This window comes from Colletotrichum fructicola (assembly GCF_000319635.2).
Source record: "Colletotrichum fructicola Nara gc5 chromosome Unknown KSG_Nara_v1_contig08, whole genome shotgun sequence".
NCBI lineage: Eukaryota > Fungi > Ascomycota > Sordariomycetes > Glomerellales > Glomerellaceae > Colletotrichum > Colletotrichum fructicola.
This window is the reverse complement of record NW_027094058.1, coordinates 3,774,797-3,790,880: the sequence shown is the minus strand read 5'-3', so window position 1 is coordinate 3,790,880 and position 16,084 is coordinate 3,774,797. Positions and strand designations below refer to the sequence as shown.

General features: G+C 48.9%; 6 protein-coding genes across 6 annotated transcripts; 4 read left to right on the top strand and 2 right to left on the bottom strand.

Annotated features, from left to right (window-relative positions):
* Window positions 1-56: 56 nt before the first annotated feature.
* CGGC5_v014136 (uncharacterized protein) lies at window positions 57-988 on the top strand (the record flags this gene model as incomplete). Its single annotated transcript, XM_066153047.1, has 3 exons — window positions 57-125; window positions 183-303; window positions 357-988. The coding sequence occupies 3 exons, from the start codon at window positions 57-59 to the stop codon at window positions 986-988; spliced, it is 822 nt and encodes a 273-aa protein (XP_066007566.1).
* A 3,559-nt stretch (window positions 989-4,547) lies between these two features.
* On the top strand, window positions 4,548-6,905 carry CGGC5_v014135 (Retrotransposon-derived protein PEG10; the record flags this gene model as incomplete). Its single annotated transcript, XM_066153046.1, has 1 exon — window positions 4,548-6,905. The coding sequence occupies one exon, from the start codon at window positions 4,548-4,550 to the stop codon at window positions 6,903-6,905; it is 2,358 nt and encodes a 785-aa protein (XP_066007592.1).
* A 56-nt stretch (window positions 6,906-6,961) lies between these two features.
* On the top strand, window positions 6,962-10,295 carry Tf2-9-3 (Transposon Tf2-9 polyprotein; the record flags this gene model as incomplete). Its single annotated transcript, XM_066153045.1, has 2 exons — window positions 6,962-9,802; window positions 10,125-10,295. 2 exons carry the CDS (start codon window positions 6,962-6,964, stop codon window positions 10,293-10,295), a joined length of 3,012 nt encoding a protein of 1,003 aa, XP_066007591.1.
* Window positions 10,296-10,416: 121 nt separating this feature from the next.
* Window positions 10,417-11,937, bottom strand: CGGC5_v014133 (uncharacterized protein; the record flags this gene model as incomplete). Its single annotated transcript, XM_066153044.1, has 4 exons — window positions 10,417-10,763; window positions 10,818-11,045; window positions 11,121-11,160; window positions 11,272-11,325. The coding sequence occupies 4 exons, from the start codon at window positions 11,323-11,325 to the stop codon at window positions 10,417-10,419; spliced, it is 669 nt and encodes a 222-aa protein (XP_066007568.1).
* A 376-nt stretch (window positions 11,938-12,313) lies between these two features.
* On the bottom strand, window positions 12,314-13,273 carry CGGC5_v014132 (uncharacterized protein; the record flags this gene model as incomplete). Its single annotated transcript, XM_066153043.1, has 4 exons — window positions 12,314-12,367; window positions 12,442-12,462; window positions 12,882-12,965; window positions 13,223-13,273. 4 exons carry the CDS (start codon window positions 13,271-13,273, stop codon window positions 12,314-12,316), a joined length of 210 nt encoding a protein of 69 aa, XP_066007567.1.
* Window positions 13,274-13,452: 179 nt separating this feature from the next.
* CGGC5_v014131 (uncharacterized protein) lies at window positions 13,453-14,890 on the top strand (the record flags this gene model as incomplete). Its single annotated transcript, XM_066153042.1, has 4 exons — window positions 13,453-13,635; window positions 13,683-13,745; window positions 13,987-14,775; window positions 14,876-14,890. 4 exons carry the CDS (start codon window positions 13,453-13,455, stop codon window positions 14,888-14,890), a joined length of 1,050 nt encoding a protein of 349 aa, XP_066007570.1.
* Between the last annotated feature and the right edge of the window lie 1,194 nt (window positions 14,891-16,084).

The window sequence follows — 16,084 nt, the reverse complement described above, 5'->3', positions numbered from 1 at the left end:
TAGAAAGACCCCTTTGGGCTAATCCCATGCTGTTTCTTGTTGCCAAGTTTATTGCCATGGGAACCTTCGGTCAGTATACCAGCATAGAGGACGTTCTCGCGATCCCGCCGCCAAAGACAGCAAAAGTAAAAGTCTTGAAATGGGATCGACGTGTTTTAAATCGACCAATCTTTGCATTACAGAATGGAAAGATAAGATCTTCCAGTTCTCTCAGCAATCAACTGAAGAGTCTGGGCCACCGAGCAGGCTACGCAGAGCCACCCAGGTTTCACGACCTTCGAGCCGCAAACCTCCACAACATTGGTGAGAGCTTTCCCGTCAGGCAAGTCAAAGAACCTCCAAAACTAATTCAATAGACCGTAATCCGGCATACACCGACACGCAAAGAATGATACAAGCCGGTCACGACGACCCGCAAATGCATCGGGACTTCTATGCATCAGTGAACCCTGGGGTTGACGGTCAAGGGACCTATCTCGGAGATACGGTTCGGGACCTGGGTGACATATTTCGCGACTTGGAAATCCCCTTCAATCCGAATCAGCCCGGAACCCTTCCTGCACAAGACTTGGAGGCTGTCATGGAAAGCGAAGAATATCAAACGCTAGAGAAAGAAAGGATCAAACTGCGGCAAAGCGGCGCCGGGAAAAATGAAATCAGACGCTTGCGCTTTCAGCAATCTACGCTCATTAATAAGGCGTTGCAGAAGCTTCGATTGAGAGAAGCCGAGATCCAAGACGACACAGCTAGGGAAGACGAAGACGACGCTTACAGTGCCACTGACGAGGAAACAGCTATGTGTGTTCCGGTTTCTGTTTTCAGGCTTAAGCCTGTAGTTCGCGAGCGACATCTGTTATCCCAGCTACTCTTTCAAATTGCGCCTATACGAAACGACACTGGCAAAAAAGCGCTTGAACTTCTCGTCGAACTATACAGAAAGGAGACCGAGACTTCCGTCAGACCTGGCTTGGAAACAGCACTGCAATGACCACCTCACGCATCGGGACGTGCCACTCGACATGCATTGGGTACGCCTGAATGGCAGCGTCTTGCCAGGCATGTGCCCTGAGTGTCTCGGCGATAGCAGCTTATCGCCACTCGAGCGATTTCGACAGTTCATTGACCTACAAGAATGGGAAACCCACATTCTAAACCACGAGGACATTAAGCAGCGGGACGTGTTGACTTACACTCATCCGCGGTGTAAAGGTCAGAAATTCGACTCAAAGACTTCATGGGAATATCATCGGCAAGATGTTCACCGAATCTTTACCCGAAAGCTGCGGAAGAGGAAAAGAACAGAAGGTTGTGGCAGTGATACGGCCAAAAATGGAGAGGAGCTGGAAATAGTAGTCGACACTTCTTGGTACTTTCCGCCAACGAAAAGGCCCCGGGGGGGCCAGAAGGCATAGTCTAATTTTAGAGTCGTATGCCCCTCAGAAATAGAGCTATGACTTCCTTGACTATTCGATAAGTTCGATAAGCTAATAAAGAGCTCAATTCGAACCCAAACATCCGATGCATCAAGCACTTTGTGACAGGAAACATGAACAATCCCCGGAGGCAGAGCAATCTTGAAAGAGCCAAATGGAGAGCAAAGTGCAGGGATGTGCTAGCAGAGCATATAGGTAGGGAAATTCGATTCAGGGCTTTCCTCATTCTCACGAACTTTTCACAGAACAGCGACTAGGCATCAAGCTGGACCCAGGCCAAGTTAGGCTCAACCCTTCGAACGACGACTGCTACAGCTGGAAACTCTTAGCCGATGATCACCTTTATCTTTTCGAGAGGAATCTAAGTGACCAAACGATTGGAGTCTACAAAGACCTTTGCAATCTCGTTGGACAGGTTTTCGAAGCTGTCCCAAGGGAGCCGTCTGGATCCATGTCATCGGGCTTTTCATTTGTTGACCACACCGCTGCTATGCCTGTACTTTCAAAAGCTAACCACAAGCAGATGTCAGCGCCCGCGAAACCAGCCAGTTTCACTTCTCGGATCCACGAGTTGGAAGTTCAGAACGAATATTTATCCCAACAATTTGCCCTCATAAAATCCCAGCTAGATTCCGAAGTGAAGTTAAGGTTAGAGATAAAAGAGAAGCTTGACGTGTCGTATGAGCGACTCCAAACGGTCCTCGAGGATCTACAGAGAACCAATCGCAAGGCTGTCTATTTTGAGAGCGCGGCTATGAAGTATTCACAGGGGATGGCAAGGCTAATGCCAATAATAGATGAGTTGCAGGGTAGCTGCGCCTTCACCGAAGAAGGCTTTATATAGAACTGTATCTTCTATTCTTAATTATTCATATATCTACCACTTATCCACCAAAATTACACATTTCTCATCGTGTTTTCCTGTGATTCTCGTCATGAAATCACGTCAACTTATTTTATTGCTTTTTGCCCTTTCTCTTGTCTTATCATGCACGGGTATGCTTCTTTACTGTATCTTTAGCCCCGATATCACAGAAAAGGGCATTGCTACTATAAGCTTTAACTTGACCTTCGAAATTCCTGATATAAACTTTCAGCTCCCAACACAGGTTTCTGGTATTCTTGGTGAAGCTACACAGTTTATTGGGGCCATTCCTACCCAGGTATTCAAACTATTTAGTCACGCAACTCAAGCCAAGATGCTGACGCAACGTTTCAGCTTCCAACGCAAGTGTCGGGCATTATTGGGGAAGCTACAGGAGTTATTGGGGCTATTCCTACTCAGGTATCCGAACTCATCAGTGAAGCAACCCAGGCAGCAGATGCTTTAAGATCATTTCCCGCTGAGTTAACTATCGGAACTGAAAAGCTATGCCTCAATAAGCCGGCCAAGAAATGTCTGGACATCTCATCATCAATAGCAGCACTACAGATAAAAGGATTCCCAGCTCTACCTCCGATACCAGACGTATCAAAGCTCAACCTTCGTCTATTCCTAATCAGTACTATTATAGTGCTTGTTAGCTGTGGTATAGCTTTGGCTATACTTCCTAAGTTTGGCATCAGTTTCCTCCTTTCTCATAGCTTTATTAGTATCGCTGTGCGGCTTATTCCTGGACTTCTCACTTGCACACCAATGCTAATTATAACCTACTTTTTATGGACTATCTCAGGAGAACTCCAAAGCCTTGAATTTGTCACTATAAAGGACGGGTTAGCAATGTATTTATTTTTAGCAACTCTAATTTTGACTGTGGCTTTAGCCAACGTCATTTTCTGGAACCCTTATTTTAGATCCAATAAATAACGCTATATAACGCTTAAATCCCTAGTAAACTATTTGTTTTTCCTGAAGTTTGGGCGCCTAGACCACATCTCGCACCAATAATGCCCCTAATTGAGACTATGATTGAAGAGCTTCTGAAGAGGCTTGAGGAAATGGATAACACAGAAGATATTTCCATTATACACAAACTCGACAATGAAAATATTGACCTTGTACAAAAATTCGAGGCCGAATATGAGAAGTTAGATAAAATTATTATTCTCCTTCAACAAGCTGAAGAGGTGCTGAGTGTTATGCGCTTAGCTGTGGACCATTTTCATACACAAAAGCTTGCAGCTGAAAGATCATGGCTGGCTTTTTGGGGAATTGATCAGCTTCAAAATGATCCGCTCTTCGAGATGGAGGATGACTCACATTACCGGCCATTATAAAGGATCCTCTGTAGATGAGATTGATCATGCAGTTGCTGGTGAAGCTTTTGCAATATCTCTTTAAACTCATTATTGAGTTTCTCTGTCTTTGTAGCCCAATCATGGAGGTAGAACAAGTACGATTCTTGCTTTTTCACCATTGTCTCGAGGTTTTCGATTCGAGATTTTTGGTCATCAGTGAGCCCTCTAAGCATCTGGAGTTCTTGTTTAAGAAGCTCTAGCTCATTTAAGTTAGGAGGCAAAGACGAAAAGAGCATGTCCGGAAAGAATGTCGTGAAGTCGTCGAAAATATGAGGTAAATCAAATTGTTACGACCCGATATGCAGGAATAACAGATAACCAACCCACTTAGGCAGCGGGCGGCTAGGACAGGACATTTGTACTGCAGGATCACGGGAACAACAGGGACTCACTCGGTAAACGGAAGAACTATGGTCCAAGTCACGTGACGATAAGATAACGATCATATTGGATCAATATGATCCAACACGACTTGGGGGCCGAACGATCATTCTGGATCAGAATGATCCAGATCGACCCAAGGTACAAAGGAACATGTTCGGAATTAGACTTGTATATAGTATGACCCTGAGCCTGGCTCATGGTCAGACTTCCATAGCTCTTCAGCAATCAACTTAGTATTCATCCTCACGGATACTCTCAGCTTACCTTCACTGCGACTTACTTGTTGAGCCTAAGACTGATCACCTTAGCCTCTGAAGACCGATCTACTACAGCCTACCACCTGCGACCCAGACCACGACCAAGTGTACTGTTATTACGTCTCAATCCCCAGCTTCTGTTAGCAGACCCTACTGTCGGATAGCTGACCGTAACACTTTGATTGCTCCTGTTCAGTAAGTTGACCATTGAAACCTACTAACAGTACAGACAAGAATGTCTTCACGCGCCTCCGCCAAGTCACCCACTCCGGGAAGCTCTTCTTCCTCCAAACAGCCTGTCAAGAGCCTGGCTGAGGAACTCGAGGGAGCTCCGATGGCAGTGGACTCGGACGACGAAGTCACCCTCAAAAAGGAAACCTACGACAAGCTTCGAGCCCGAGTCAAGAAAGGAGACGACGACATTGCTAAGGTCCAGGCCATGTACAACGAAACCGCCAACGAACTCCAGGGCCTCAAACAGATGATCCAGGAGCTCGGCAACGGACCCCAGAGACTTACGGACCTCGAAAACGGAATCGCTCGCCTAGGAGGACAAGGCAGCAACCCTCTCATACAGGAACTACAGAACGAAGTCAACACCCTTCGGGCCGCTGCCAACATCGTCACTACCCCCACTGGAGGACGACAGAAACTCAAGCTCAGCGCCCCGATCACCTATGACGGCACCCCTGGACAACTCAAGTCATTCCTGATCCAAGTCAAGAACTACCAAAACTTCCACCATGGAGACTTCACCAGTCAAACCGAGAAAGTCGTCCATGCCGCCACTTACCTACGAGGACGAGCCCTCAAATGGTTTGAACCCATCCAGGAAGAATTCCTCAAGTACGAAACCCTGGACGAGTGCTCCACTGAGACCCGAGACATCTACAGCAGTTTTCAGGGATTCGAAGATGCCCTACGATCTCTCTTCCAGGACCCCGATGAAAAGCGACAAGCTGAAAGAGATCTCGCACAACTGCGACAGACTAAGTCAACCAAGGAGTACGCCGCCATGTTCAGACAGCTCAGCATTCAGCTCGACCTCACCGAGGAAACCAAGATCTTCATGTTCTATCAGGGACTTAAAGACGAAGTCAAGGACGAAATCGTCAAGATCGATCGCCCCGAAGACTTCCTTCAGTATGCCGACCTCGCAATCAAGATCGACAACAGGCTATTCGAACGACGCAAAGAAAAGGGCGAAAAACGACAAGGACCCAACACGGGACGCAAGTACCAGTGGCAACCCCAGCACAAGTTCAACAACCAGCGGAACGACAACAGACCCCGCAGCAACTGGAACAACAATCGACAAAGCACCGCTTACGGACAACACAGCGGACCCATGGATCTCAGCATGATGACTAAACCCAACGACAGGAAGCCTTGGAACCCCAAGTGCTACAACTGCAACAAGCAAGGCCACATCGCCAAAGACTGCAGACAACCCAAGAAACTTCCCTGGAAACCAGTAGCCGAACGACCTCGACAAGTCAACACGATTGCAAAAGCCTCACATGCATCCCAATCTTGGACCGGATGCTACGACGATGACTGCCGAATCCACCTCGAAGACAAAGAAATGTCAGGACACTACCCAAGGGACAGCAACCCTGGACGATCCGGATACGACATGAGTGCCCCGGATACTCGCCCCAGAACCCTGGCAATGATGCATTCCAGCAACAGCAGAGTCGCCAGAAAGCCAGTTGAACAACTCAACGAGATGCTACGAATCCAGCGACTAGAACCAATCACCTCACATGAAGATACCCGACAAACGCGTCTACGCCAACAAGAATCAGAGGAAGAACCAGAACATCAGCATGATCCTCTGACAGAACAACAACTTCTCAGTATGACCAGCAACTGGACTTTTGGAGAAGGCGAAAGTTCACCCTATGACTCGGACGAACCTCGCGATGTTGCCCAACAACGTACTCAGACAGAGATCACCTATGGGTTCACCCCCAGTGTGGACGACTCTAGCTCTGAAGAGGAACCTGACGACCAGGAAAACAGAATCAAGCAACTCCTGAAGCACCAGGAAATCGACATGCTTCAAGACAAGCAACAACGCCACTTTTACGGCACCTCGGCAAATCAGCGAGATCGGGACTACACCCCTCAGCTACACACGGAAGACCACCCCGCGCTGAGAAGCAACCACCGACTTCACCAAACCCTCTTCTGGCCCCAGTGTTTCCACGACAGATGCAAAGAACACATGGGAGAAAAGCACGACTACCAATTCTACCCCAGAAGACACAACGACGAGCCCATCCGCGAGATTTACTCGACATCCGCCATGATCGGATGGACCATGGTACTGTTTGAAGATAACCTCGCAGTCTTCAGACCCAGCCCTCAGTTTCCTATGAGACGTCAACATGACAACGACATGAAGTGGGACGAACGCCAACAAGACGAGTGCCAAGTACACTACCAAGAAAAAGCACGCGCATGGAGAGTCATGAAGAACGGACCAAGACCCCCGCAGATCAAGATCCGCGAGAACAGCCTCACGAAGGCACGACGAGAAGGAAAGCAAATTACCTACCCAGGACACTCAGGGCAGTCAAAAAACTAGACTCGCCTACCGACGAAGAACCACGACAGGCAACAAGGAAAAGGTTCATCCACCAAATGTCACAAGGACACAAGAACAACATAGAACTCGAAGTCACCATCAACGAACAAACAACACTCGCGCTGATTGACAGCGGAGCTGAAGCTAATTACATCGCCCCTCGAGCCATCAATAGGCTAGAAGTACAATGGGGAGGAAAAGAGCGACCCTATCAGTTACACACGGCAGAAGGAGAAGAATTCAAGTACGAAGGAGGTACCATCTACAATGAGACTGCGCCCCTCGAGATGAGCTACCTGAATCGAAAAGAAAGAATCCAATTCGACATTGCCGATCTAGGAACATACGACATAGTGCTAGGATTACCCTGGCTACGAACAAGTAACCCACGGATAGATTGGAGCAAAGGCCAACTCCATTGGGACCACGACGACTCAGTCCCTGAGCAGCCCTGTCAAAACCAGGCCTCAAACGAGCCGATACAGCAGGAAACAGCAAAACGATACATCTGCTACCTCAAGGCAAAAGAAGCCACGTCACAACCATTGACAACAACGGATCTTGAACAAGAGAATGATCCACTTCTGTCTATCCCAGAAGAATACAGAGTTTACGAGAAACTCTTTGCAGCCGAATTAGAAACCGGACTGCCCGAACACACCAGCTTCGACCACGAAATACCCCTCCAGAAAGGAAAGGAACCACGCTTCAACAAAATCTACGGACTCAACCAGACAGAGATGGAAGCCCTAGACAAATACCTCGAAGAAAACCTCAAGAAGGGATACATCAGACCCTCAACGTCACCAGCAGGAAGCCCAATCCTGTTCGTACCCAAAAAGAACGGAAAATTACGATTATGCGTCGATTATCGCATGCTCAACGAGATGACGATCAAAAACCGATACCCGTTACCCCTCATCGACGAAATGAGACGACTCCTCCACGGAGCCAACTGGTTTACAGCTCTCGACCTCAAAGGAGCCTACAACCTGATCAGAATGAAGCAAGGCGAAGAATGGAAGACCGCCTTCAGGACACGAAAAGGACATTTCGAGTACCTCGTCATGCCCTTCGGTCTTACCAACGCCCCTGCGACTTTTCAGAACATGATCAACCAAGTCCTACGCAAGTACGTCGATATTTGTGTAGTAGTCTATCTCGACGACATTCTCATCTTCTCACCAACACTTGAAAAACACAAAGAAGACGTGCACCATGTCTTACAAGCTCTCCAAAAAGCCAAGCTGTTGGTCGAACCTGAGAAAAGCGAATTTCACGCACAAAAAGTGGAATACCTCGGATTTACCATCACCCCTGGCAAAGTCTGCATGTCAGAAAACAAAGTCAGAGCCATCAAGGAATGGCCGGTACCCAACAACCTCAAGGAAGTCCAAGGATTCCTAGGTTTCGTCAACTTCTACCGCAAATTCATCAAAGACTATGGCAAGATCAACGCGGCTCTCACAAACCTCAGCCGCAAAGACACGCCCTTTACATGGGAAGAACCACAACGAACAGCATTCCAGAAGATCAAAGACCTCATCGCCAGCGAACCCGTCTTAGTCATCCCAGATCCGACAAAACAGTTCGAAGTAGAACCCGACGCATCCGACTATGCGATCGGAGCGCAACTATCTCAACGGGACTCAGAAGGACGACTACATCCGTGCGCCTTCTTCTCTCGCAAGCTCCACGGACCCGAACTCAACTATCAGATCCACGATAAGGAACTCATGGCAATCATTGAAGCCTTTAAGGAATGGAGACCCGAGCTCTCGGGAACCACCCACGAAGTACTTGTGTATTCAGATCACAAGAACCTTTCACACTTCACGACTTCGAAAGTGTTGAATAAAAGACAGATTAGATGGTCGGAATTCTTATCAGAATTCAACTTCCGAATCATCCACCGCAAAGGATCAGACAATGGCAAAGCCGACGCTCTTAGCCGAAGGCCGGACTACAACGTCCCGGTACCTGAAGAAACCCAGGTGATTCTCAAAGGAAACAACGACGGAGACCTCGTGCCAGCAACCAAACTCTTGATGATGGCTGGGCGATCTAGTACTAGCCTGACTAGCGAGCTAGACGACGAAGCTATCATGGAATTTCATGCTCGCCCCGCACACGGTCACCAAGGAATCACCAAAACCTGGAAACGACTACGACAACAATATGGAGAAAAGGTCACTAGAGAACGTGTGGCAAAAGCAATTAAGGATTGTGAGGTCTGCCTCAAAAGCAAACCCGCTAGACATCAACCTTATGGTATGCTACAACCTTTGCCTGTGCCGCAAACCGCCTGGCAATCCATATCCCTCGACTTTATCGTCAAGCTACCGAAGTCTCGAGAACCCCTTACGGGAACACACTTTGACAGCGTTCTTGTCATTGTGGACCGACTCACGAAGTACGCCTACTTCATCCCGTACAAAGAAGCAAGCAACGCCGAAGAATGTGCCTACACATTTCTTAAGTACATCATCGCCAACCATGGAACACCCAAGGAAATTGTGTCAGACAGAGACAAGATCTTCACCTCCAACTTTTGGAAGTCAATCATGTCACACCTTGGCATCAAACAATCAATGTCCACTGCATTCCACCCGCAGACCGACGGACAAACAGAACGAATCAACCAGATCCTCGAAACCTACCTCCGCGCCTATGTCAACTACAACCAAGACAATTGGGTTGTACTGCTACCAATAGCCCAGTTCGCCTACAACAGCGCAGTAGGAGAAAGTACCAAGGAATCCCCCTTCTACCTCAACTATGGATTTGAACCTACCGCCTATGGAGAACCCCGAGCAGGGCCAACTGCAATCAAGGCTGTCGCCTCAGTACGGCAAATCAAGGATATCCAGGAAAACACACGCAAAGAACTTGAATTTGTACGACAAAGAATGACAAAATTCAGCAACAAACGAAGGATTGAGGGACCAACCTTGAAAGAGGGAGATAGCGCCTATCTCGTACGGCGAAACATCAAAACAAAACGACCAAACGACAAACTCGACTACAAAAAACTCGGACCTTTCAAAATCTCACGAGTAATCTCACCAGTCAATTATGAACTCGAACTCCCGGAAACCATGAAGTGTCACCCAGTATTCCATGTCTCATTACTCGAACCAGCTCCACAAGGATCACGGACGAACGACCTCATCATCGTGGAAGACAATGAACCAGAATACGAAGTAGAACGAATCATAGACCACCTCAAAGAGCCAGAAGGGTATCGATACCTCGTCAAATGGAAAGGATACGGACACGAAGACAACACATGGGAACCAGCCAAAAACATCACCAACGCAGCAGAAGAACTCACGATCTACTGGCAACAACACCAAGAACGAGAAGTCACACCAGCACCTGTCATACTAGTCCAGAAGAACGCTGGATATAAGCGAATCAAGCACCCACATCGCTTCACCAAACCACCAACAGAAGCAGATCGACCGCGACAAGGAAAACCATTCATCCGCCTAGGAACACCGGAGAACAACTAGGAAACCTCGGAAGACCCCGCGTTCGGAGGAATACCCAAGTCCACAAAACCCGTACCCAGGGAAGACCAGTCCGACTCAGTCTGGGCCCCCCACAACGACAAATCCTCCATCACTCGGGACTCCTGAGCTTCCAGAGCACGCTCCTCGGCCTCCCATTCATCAACGGATTGCATTCCCCGACGAATCAAATCCGACCCACGCTCCTTCAAAAACCTCTTCTGTTTCCGAAGACGGGACAAACGACTCAGAGCAGCAGCAAGCTGAGTCTGCAGCACCTCCAACGCCTCCTCAGCCTCTTCCTCCTCCCGCTCCACTTTCTTTTGCTCATTAAAACAACGATTCACTATCAAGACAAGATCAGCGACACCAGGAAACACTAAGATGCCAAGGAACTCACGAGCATTTGCCACGTCACCACCGTCACAATTCGAAAAACCCCGCTTCACACACTCACCACAACGCTTCGAGTTGGTGAGGTCCATTCTGCACACTCGATTGTACTGAAAACAAGGGGAACAAGGCATTGCGTCGTAACCACGGTGATCGACCAGAGCACCAAGAGCCTTGCGATTGCGCTGAATCTGAGAACGACGAGTCTCACGAGAATCCGACTTCTGAACGCGACCTGACATGGTGTCAGCATCATGGATAAATCAGGAAGCACGATTGACGGGACCCCAACCTGGGACCAACGACCTACTTATGTTGGGTCTTGAGGACAAGACCTTTGGAGAGGGGACCTGATGTTACGACCCGATATGCAGGAATAACAGATAACCAACCCACTTAGGCAGCGGGCGGCTAGGACAGGACATTTGTACTGCAGGATCACGGGAACAACAGGGACTCACTCGGTAAACGGAAGAACTATGGTCCAAGTCACGTGACGATAAGATAACGATCATATTGGATCAATATGATCCAACACGACTTGGGGGCCGAACGATCATTCTGGATCAGAATGATCCAGATCGACCCAAGGTACAAAGGAACATGTTCGGAATTAGACTTGTATATAGTATGACCCTGAGCCTGGCTCATGGTCAGACTTCCATAGCTCTTCAGCAATCAACTTAGTATTCATCCTCACGGATACTCTCAGCTTACCTTCACTGCGACTTACTTGTTGAGCCTAAGACTGATCACCTTAGCCTCTGAAGACCGATCTACTACAGCCTACCACCTGCGACCCAGACCACGACCAAGTGTACTGTTATTACGTCTCAATCCCCAGCTTCTGTTAGCAGACCCTACTGTCGGATAGCTGACCGTAACACAAATGTTGCTGAGTTGGCCCCTTCGGGATCTGTGGCATGGGTTTGGGGCTCTGTGGCATTGACAACATATTGTTGAAGCTTTCCCGCATCTGTCACCTGGCTAGTGGTTCCTGATAGTAGTTTTGGGTCGATGTATTGATAGTCGTTGGTGGTAACCAAAGCATCGACCTCCAGCATCCCATTATCAGAGCCGCCTAGTTCATGACAATGGGACTTGAGTGATGGCGAAGGGTTGGCCATTGAGCTGTCTCTAGGTAAGGGCCGGTTTCTGGGCGCGGAAGTGAAGTCTCAAAGTGAGGAGACCTTCGCTCCAGTATACCATGGCGTTCTTTCTTCTCTCTCTATCACATGAAACCGCCGCCATTTGATTTCTGTTTAAGAAAACCGAGAACCCATTCCCAAAATTAGATCTTTATTTTCTTCGAGGTGGCTTGGTCTGATGCGTTGGTGGCGCAGTCCTAAAAACGGCATGAGCGTTGGTTGTTAAGCGATGCAAGCAGAGCCTCTTCTATACTAAAAATATTTATACCTACACCTCCCCCCTAGCCACGAGCTTACTGGGTCATGGATCTTAGCACCCAAAGCGAGGCCCCACTGCGGCGTGATTTCAGCGGCATCACGCCGAGGGCGCTAAAACCTGGGGAACGACCCGTGATTGGTTGATGCATGCCTTATTTTTTAGCACACTCAGCTTGATCATTGACAGTCATTACCATGAGCGAAATTGGCACGAGGCATACGCACATCATTTAGAGATTGATAGATCTATAAAACCGATGAATTAGTGAAAATGATTGCAATCTGAACTCTTGAAAGCCAGGCCAAACAAACAAAATGTCACAGCCATCTGAACTTTCAGGTCTTTCTCTCCAAGGTTTACGTCTCCTGGTTTCCATATGCCATTAACGGCAAAACTAAACAAATACCCTTAGCAAAATTCATCCCTTTTGGGATCCCTTGAGGGATTCAACTCGGAAATGACGGGCGTCCCGGTCGCCGATGCGTTCGTCTATCACCTGCGGTACCACCTGCAAATGACCGAGCAAACCACGATCGCATTCAACAATACCTTGTTCCAGTTTTCATCCGCTCTTATACAGCTCCAAAGAACACAGCAATTGATGAAAGAAAACGACGAGAAGCATTTTACTGCTCTAAAGCAGAGCGAGGACAGGAATGCTCACCTTATGCAAGATTACAATGACCTTTACTTGCGCTATTGTCGGTCGCTTGATAAAGAAGAAAGGCTTCAGCAGCAAATCGCAGAGCTGCAAAAAGAAATAGACATGAAAGAGGATGCCATCAAGTATCTGGTGCAAAATGTGGAGGGGTCTGAGGGAGGTTACTTGAACACCCTAGATAACGAACAGGAAGAGGCGTCAAAATTGAACTATGAATAGAAACTGTAAGGGTCTAGGACAAGGTCGATGCCATTGGTCTAGCCTACTACTACGAGTACAATAAATCTTCTTGAAGAACAGGAAACAGAACCGTATCCTCCCTATTTCCTGGGCATTCTTATAACCTTGGCATTGACCTTGTCGATATTCCTGGAACCTTCTAGCGAATGCGCCATTGGATTTGGTGGGTCCAATGAGTCGTGGCTGAGGGTCTTGCCGAAGGCCGAACACCGGTCCATAGACCGTGACAGAAACGGAGTAAATATAGTATTGGGGGTAAACCAAGATATAAAGCAAGCTCTCAGGCCCTAATGGTATCTCTAGATAGCCATCTCAGCATTACCTACCGGTCATCATGAATGCTAGTCTATCAGCCAAGTCCCGAAAGAGAATCAAGTCTTTGCGCAAGAAATGCTGGGAGTATTCGAATTTGCCCCATAAGCATGTTGCACTTATCATCCACGATGACAACAAAGACGAATGGAATATTTACAACTCTGAAAAGGGGAATGACTGGCTTCCCTTTTTGGAAGATATTGTAAGGGGATACTTTTTTAACTTCAGTTCCTGACTAATTCATATTAGATGAAGCAAAAGCCGAAGACTAAAATTACTGGAAAGGGAGATTTCCTCCCAACTCAAGAGCCAGTATTAAAAAGGAAAGAAGAGGAAGATGAACTAGCTATTCTCCTAAATAGCTTAAAGATTCCGAAAGCACCAGTCATATTTGAATAGTTTATAGTTACACTATAAAGAGCTTAGAACTTCCCTCCTACATACCACCCCACCGGCACCCACTGTTAGTGCCGCGCTGGGTCCGCCACCCTAACACTAACACCACCAAATCTACCCCCCACGACCAGAACCCTCGCCCGCGATGGCCTCACAGCCAGCCGCGGGCCCCTCGCAGGGCCCTAACGGCCTCCTACTCTCTATGCATAACCTGCCGAAGACCCCTCCCCCCCCTACCTCCCTACCCCCGCGCCCGAGGGGCCTCACGCCCCCCCCTATCCGGCCCCTGGGAAGAGGGCCACGAACGGCCACTGCCGCCCTTCAGCAAGCCCGGGAAGGCCGGGCCCTCCAAGATGAGGCCCTGGACCTCCTCGCAAAAGGTCTAGATGCCCTCATTGGGACGGCTCCAGCACGTCTGAAGGCTACAGCCCAGGACCTTATCAACTCTTTTGCCAGATTTGCAACCTCAGAAATTTCTGGACCCACCCCTATCCCCGGCCCCGGAAAAACATACGCCCAGGCCGTCGGAGGCCCCACTACAGGTGGACCCCTCTCCGGCCCCGGCCCCGGCCCCAGGCCGAACCGAACAACAGGCCGGCAGGCCACCAACAACGCAAACAAACCAAAACAGACCCAGGACCTCCGCCTACTAGTTCGGCTCCCTGCAGAACATATCCCTACGTCCAGAACCCTAGCCCCCCACTCAGTCAAGATGGTAGTAACAAAGGAGCTCAACCTACAGCCGCAAGACCTAGTTGAGGTCCGCCATACTGCTACAGGCTTCTCACTCCGGCCCCAGAATAAGGAAATCCAGGCCCTACTCCTCCAGAGGGCCCCTGAGATCAAGAACTGTCTCACAGCTGAAAAGGTGGAGGTGCCTACAAAGTGGTATCAGTACAACATCCCATTCTGCCCCCTCTACTTCACAAGCCTTGATGGTAGTAGGGTAGGCTTAGAATCTGAAATAGAGGAGGAGGTCCTTCTAAGGACAAAGCAAAGACTTCTCTCCTGGCGCCCAACCCGAGATAGCCCTAACCTAGCTACAGCCACGCAAAGCCTGATTATTGCCCTCCCTCAAGAGGTTAAGGAAGGCTTCCGCCTGTTTGGCCAGTCAGGCCCTGCCCGTCTGCTTCCCCCAAGGAAGCATACCCCTAAGCGACACTCTCCTGGCTGCCAGGGCTTTCACTCAAACCGCTTTTGCACCAGGCAAGCCCTCTGTGAGAACTGCGGCAAGCCCTTAGATACTCATGAGGCTGGGCTATGCCTAGCCAGATCTAAGTGTGCTAACTGCTATGGGCCCTTCCCATCAAGCCATACAGACTGCCCAGCTAGACCTTTACTAGTGAATGGGAGCCTCACTATCCCAACTCAGAAGGAACTGCGAGGGATCAGAAAAGCTGGAGAGGAAGCAACCAAGAACCTCTCTACTAGTCAGACCTGCCCCCCAGGAAGCACACAACAAGCTAAGGCTAGGCTAAGCGCTACACAGAGGCAACAGCTGTCATCAAAGCGCCCTCGCCCCCCCACACCTACACAAGACTCAATTGTTGTTGCAGATACTGCTAGCATGGCTAGAAGCAGCAGCAGTATGGATGAGGATGAAACTGAGGACTCTGATGCCCTCCCCCTAACTAACCGCCCTATCCGCCCGCTTCCAAGCAGCAGCAGAAGCCAGAGGGTAGCACAGAAGCCTGACTATAACGTTATTAATGCCTATACCCACCTCGACCTCGACTCAGAGCAGTAGGCTCAGAACGGCTACCCCACGGGTACTACGGGTCGCCCAGTGTAACGTGGGGAAGATAAGTCCAGCTCACACAGCTCTCCTAGAGCTCTGCTGGGCAGATCAGATCGATATAGTACTGATCCAGGAACCCTGGATAGGCTATAGAGATAAGATGCAAATTAACACACACCCAGGCTATAACTCATATGTGCCAATAGACTTCTGGAACAGCAGGGACACAAGGCCTAGGGTTATGACCTATACACGTAAAGGTCTAAGGCTGCAGATACAACAACAAAGACCTACCCAATCAAGGGATATCCTATGGGTTAAGGTTGGCAACTTCACTATCATAAACGTCTATAGGCCACCAGGCGAGCCTATAAACCATACAACAAGTACCCTCCTAGGCTATCAACCGCCAGCAGGAGCTCTTATAGCTGGGGACTTTAACGCGCACTGCTCATACTGGGAACCTGGCTCCCGAAGCCGGAACCGGGGAGACGACATCGCGGAATGGGCTGAAGGC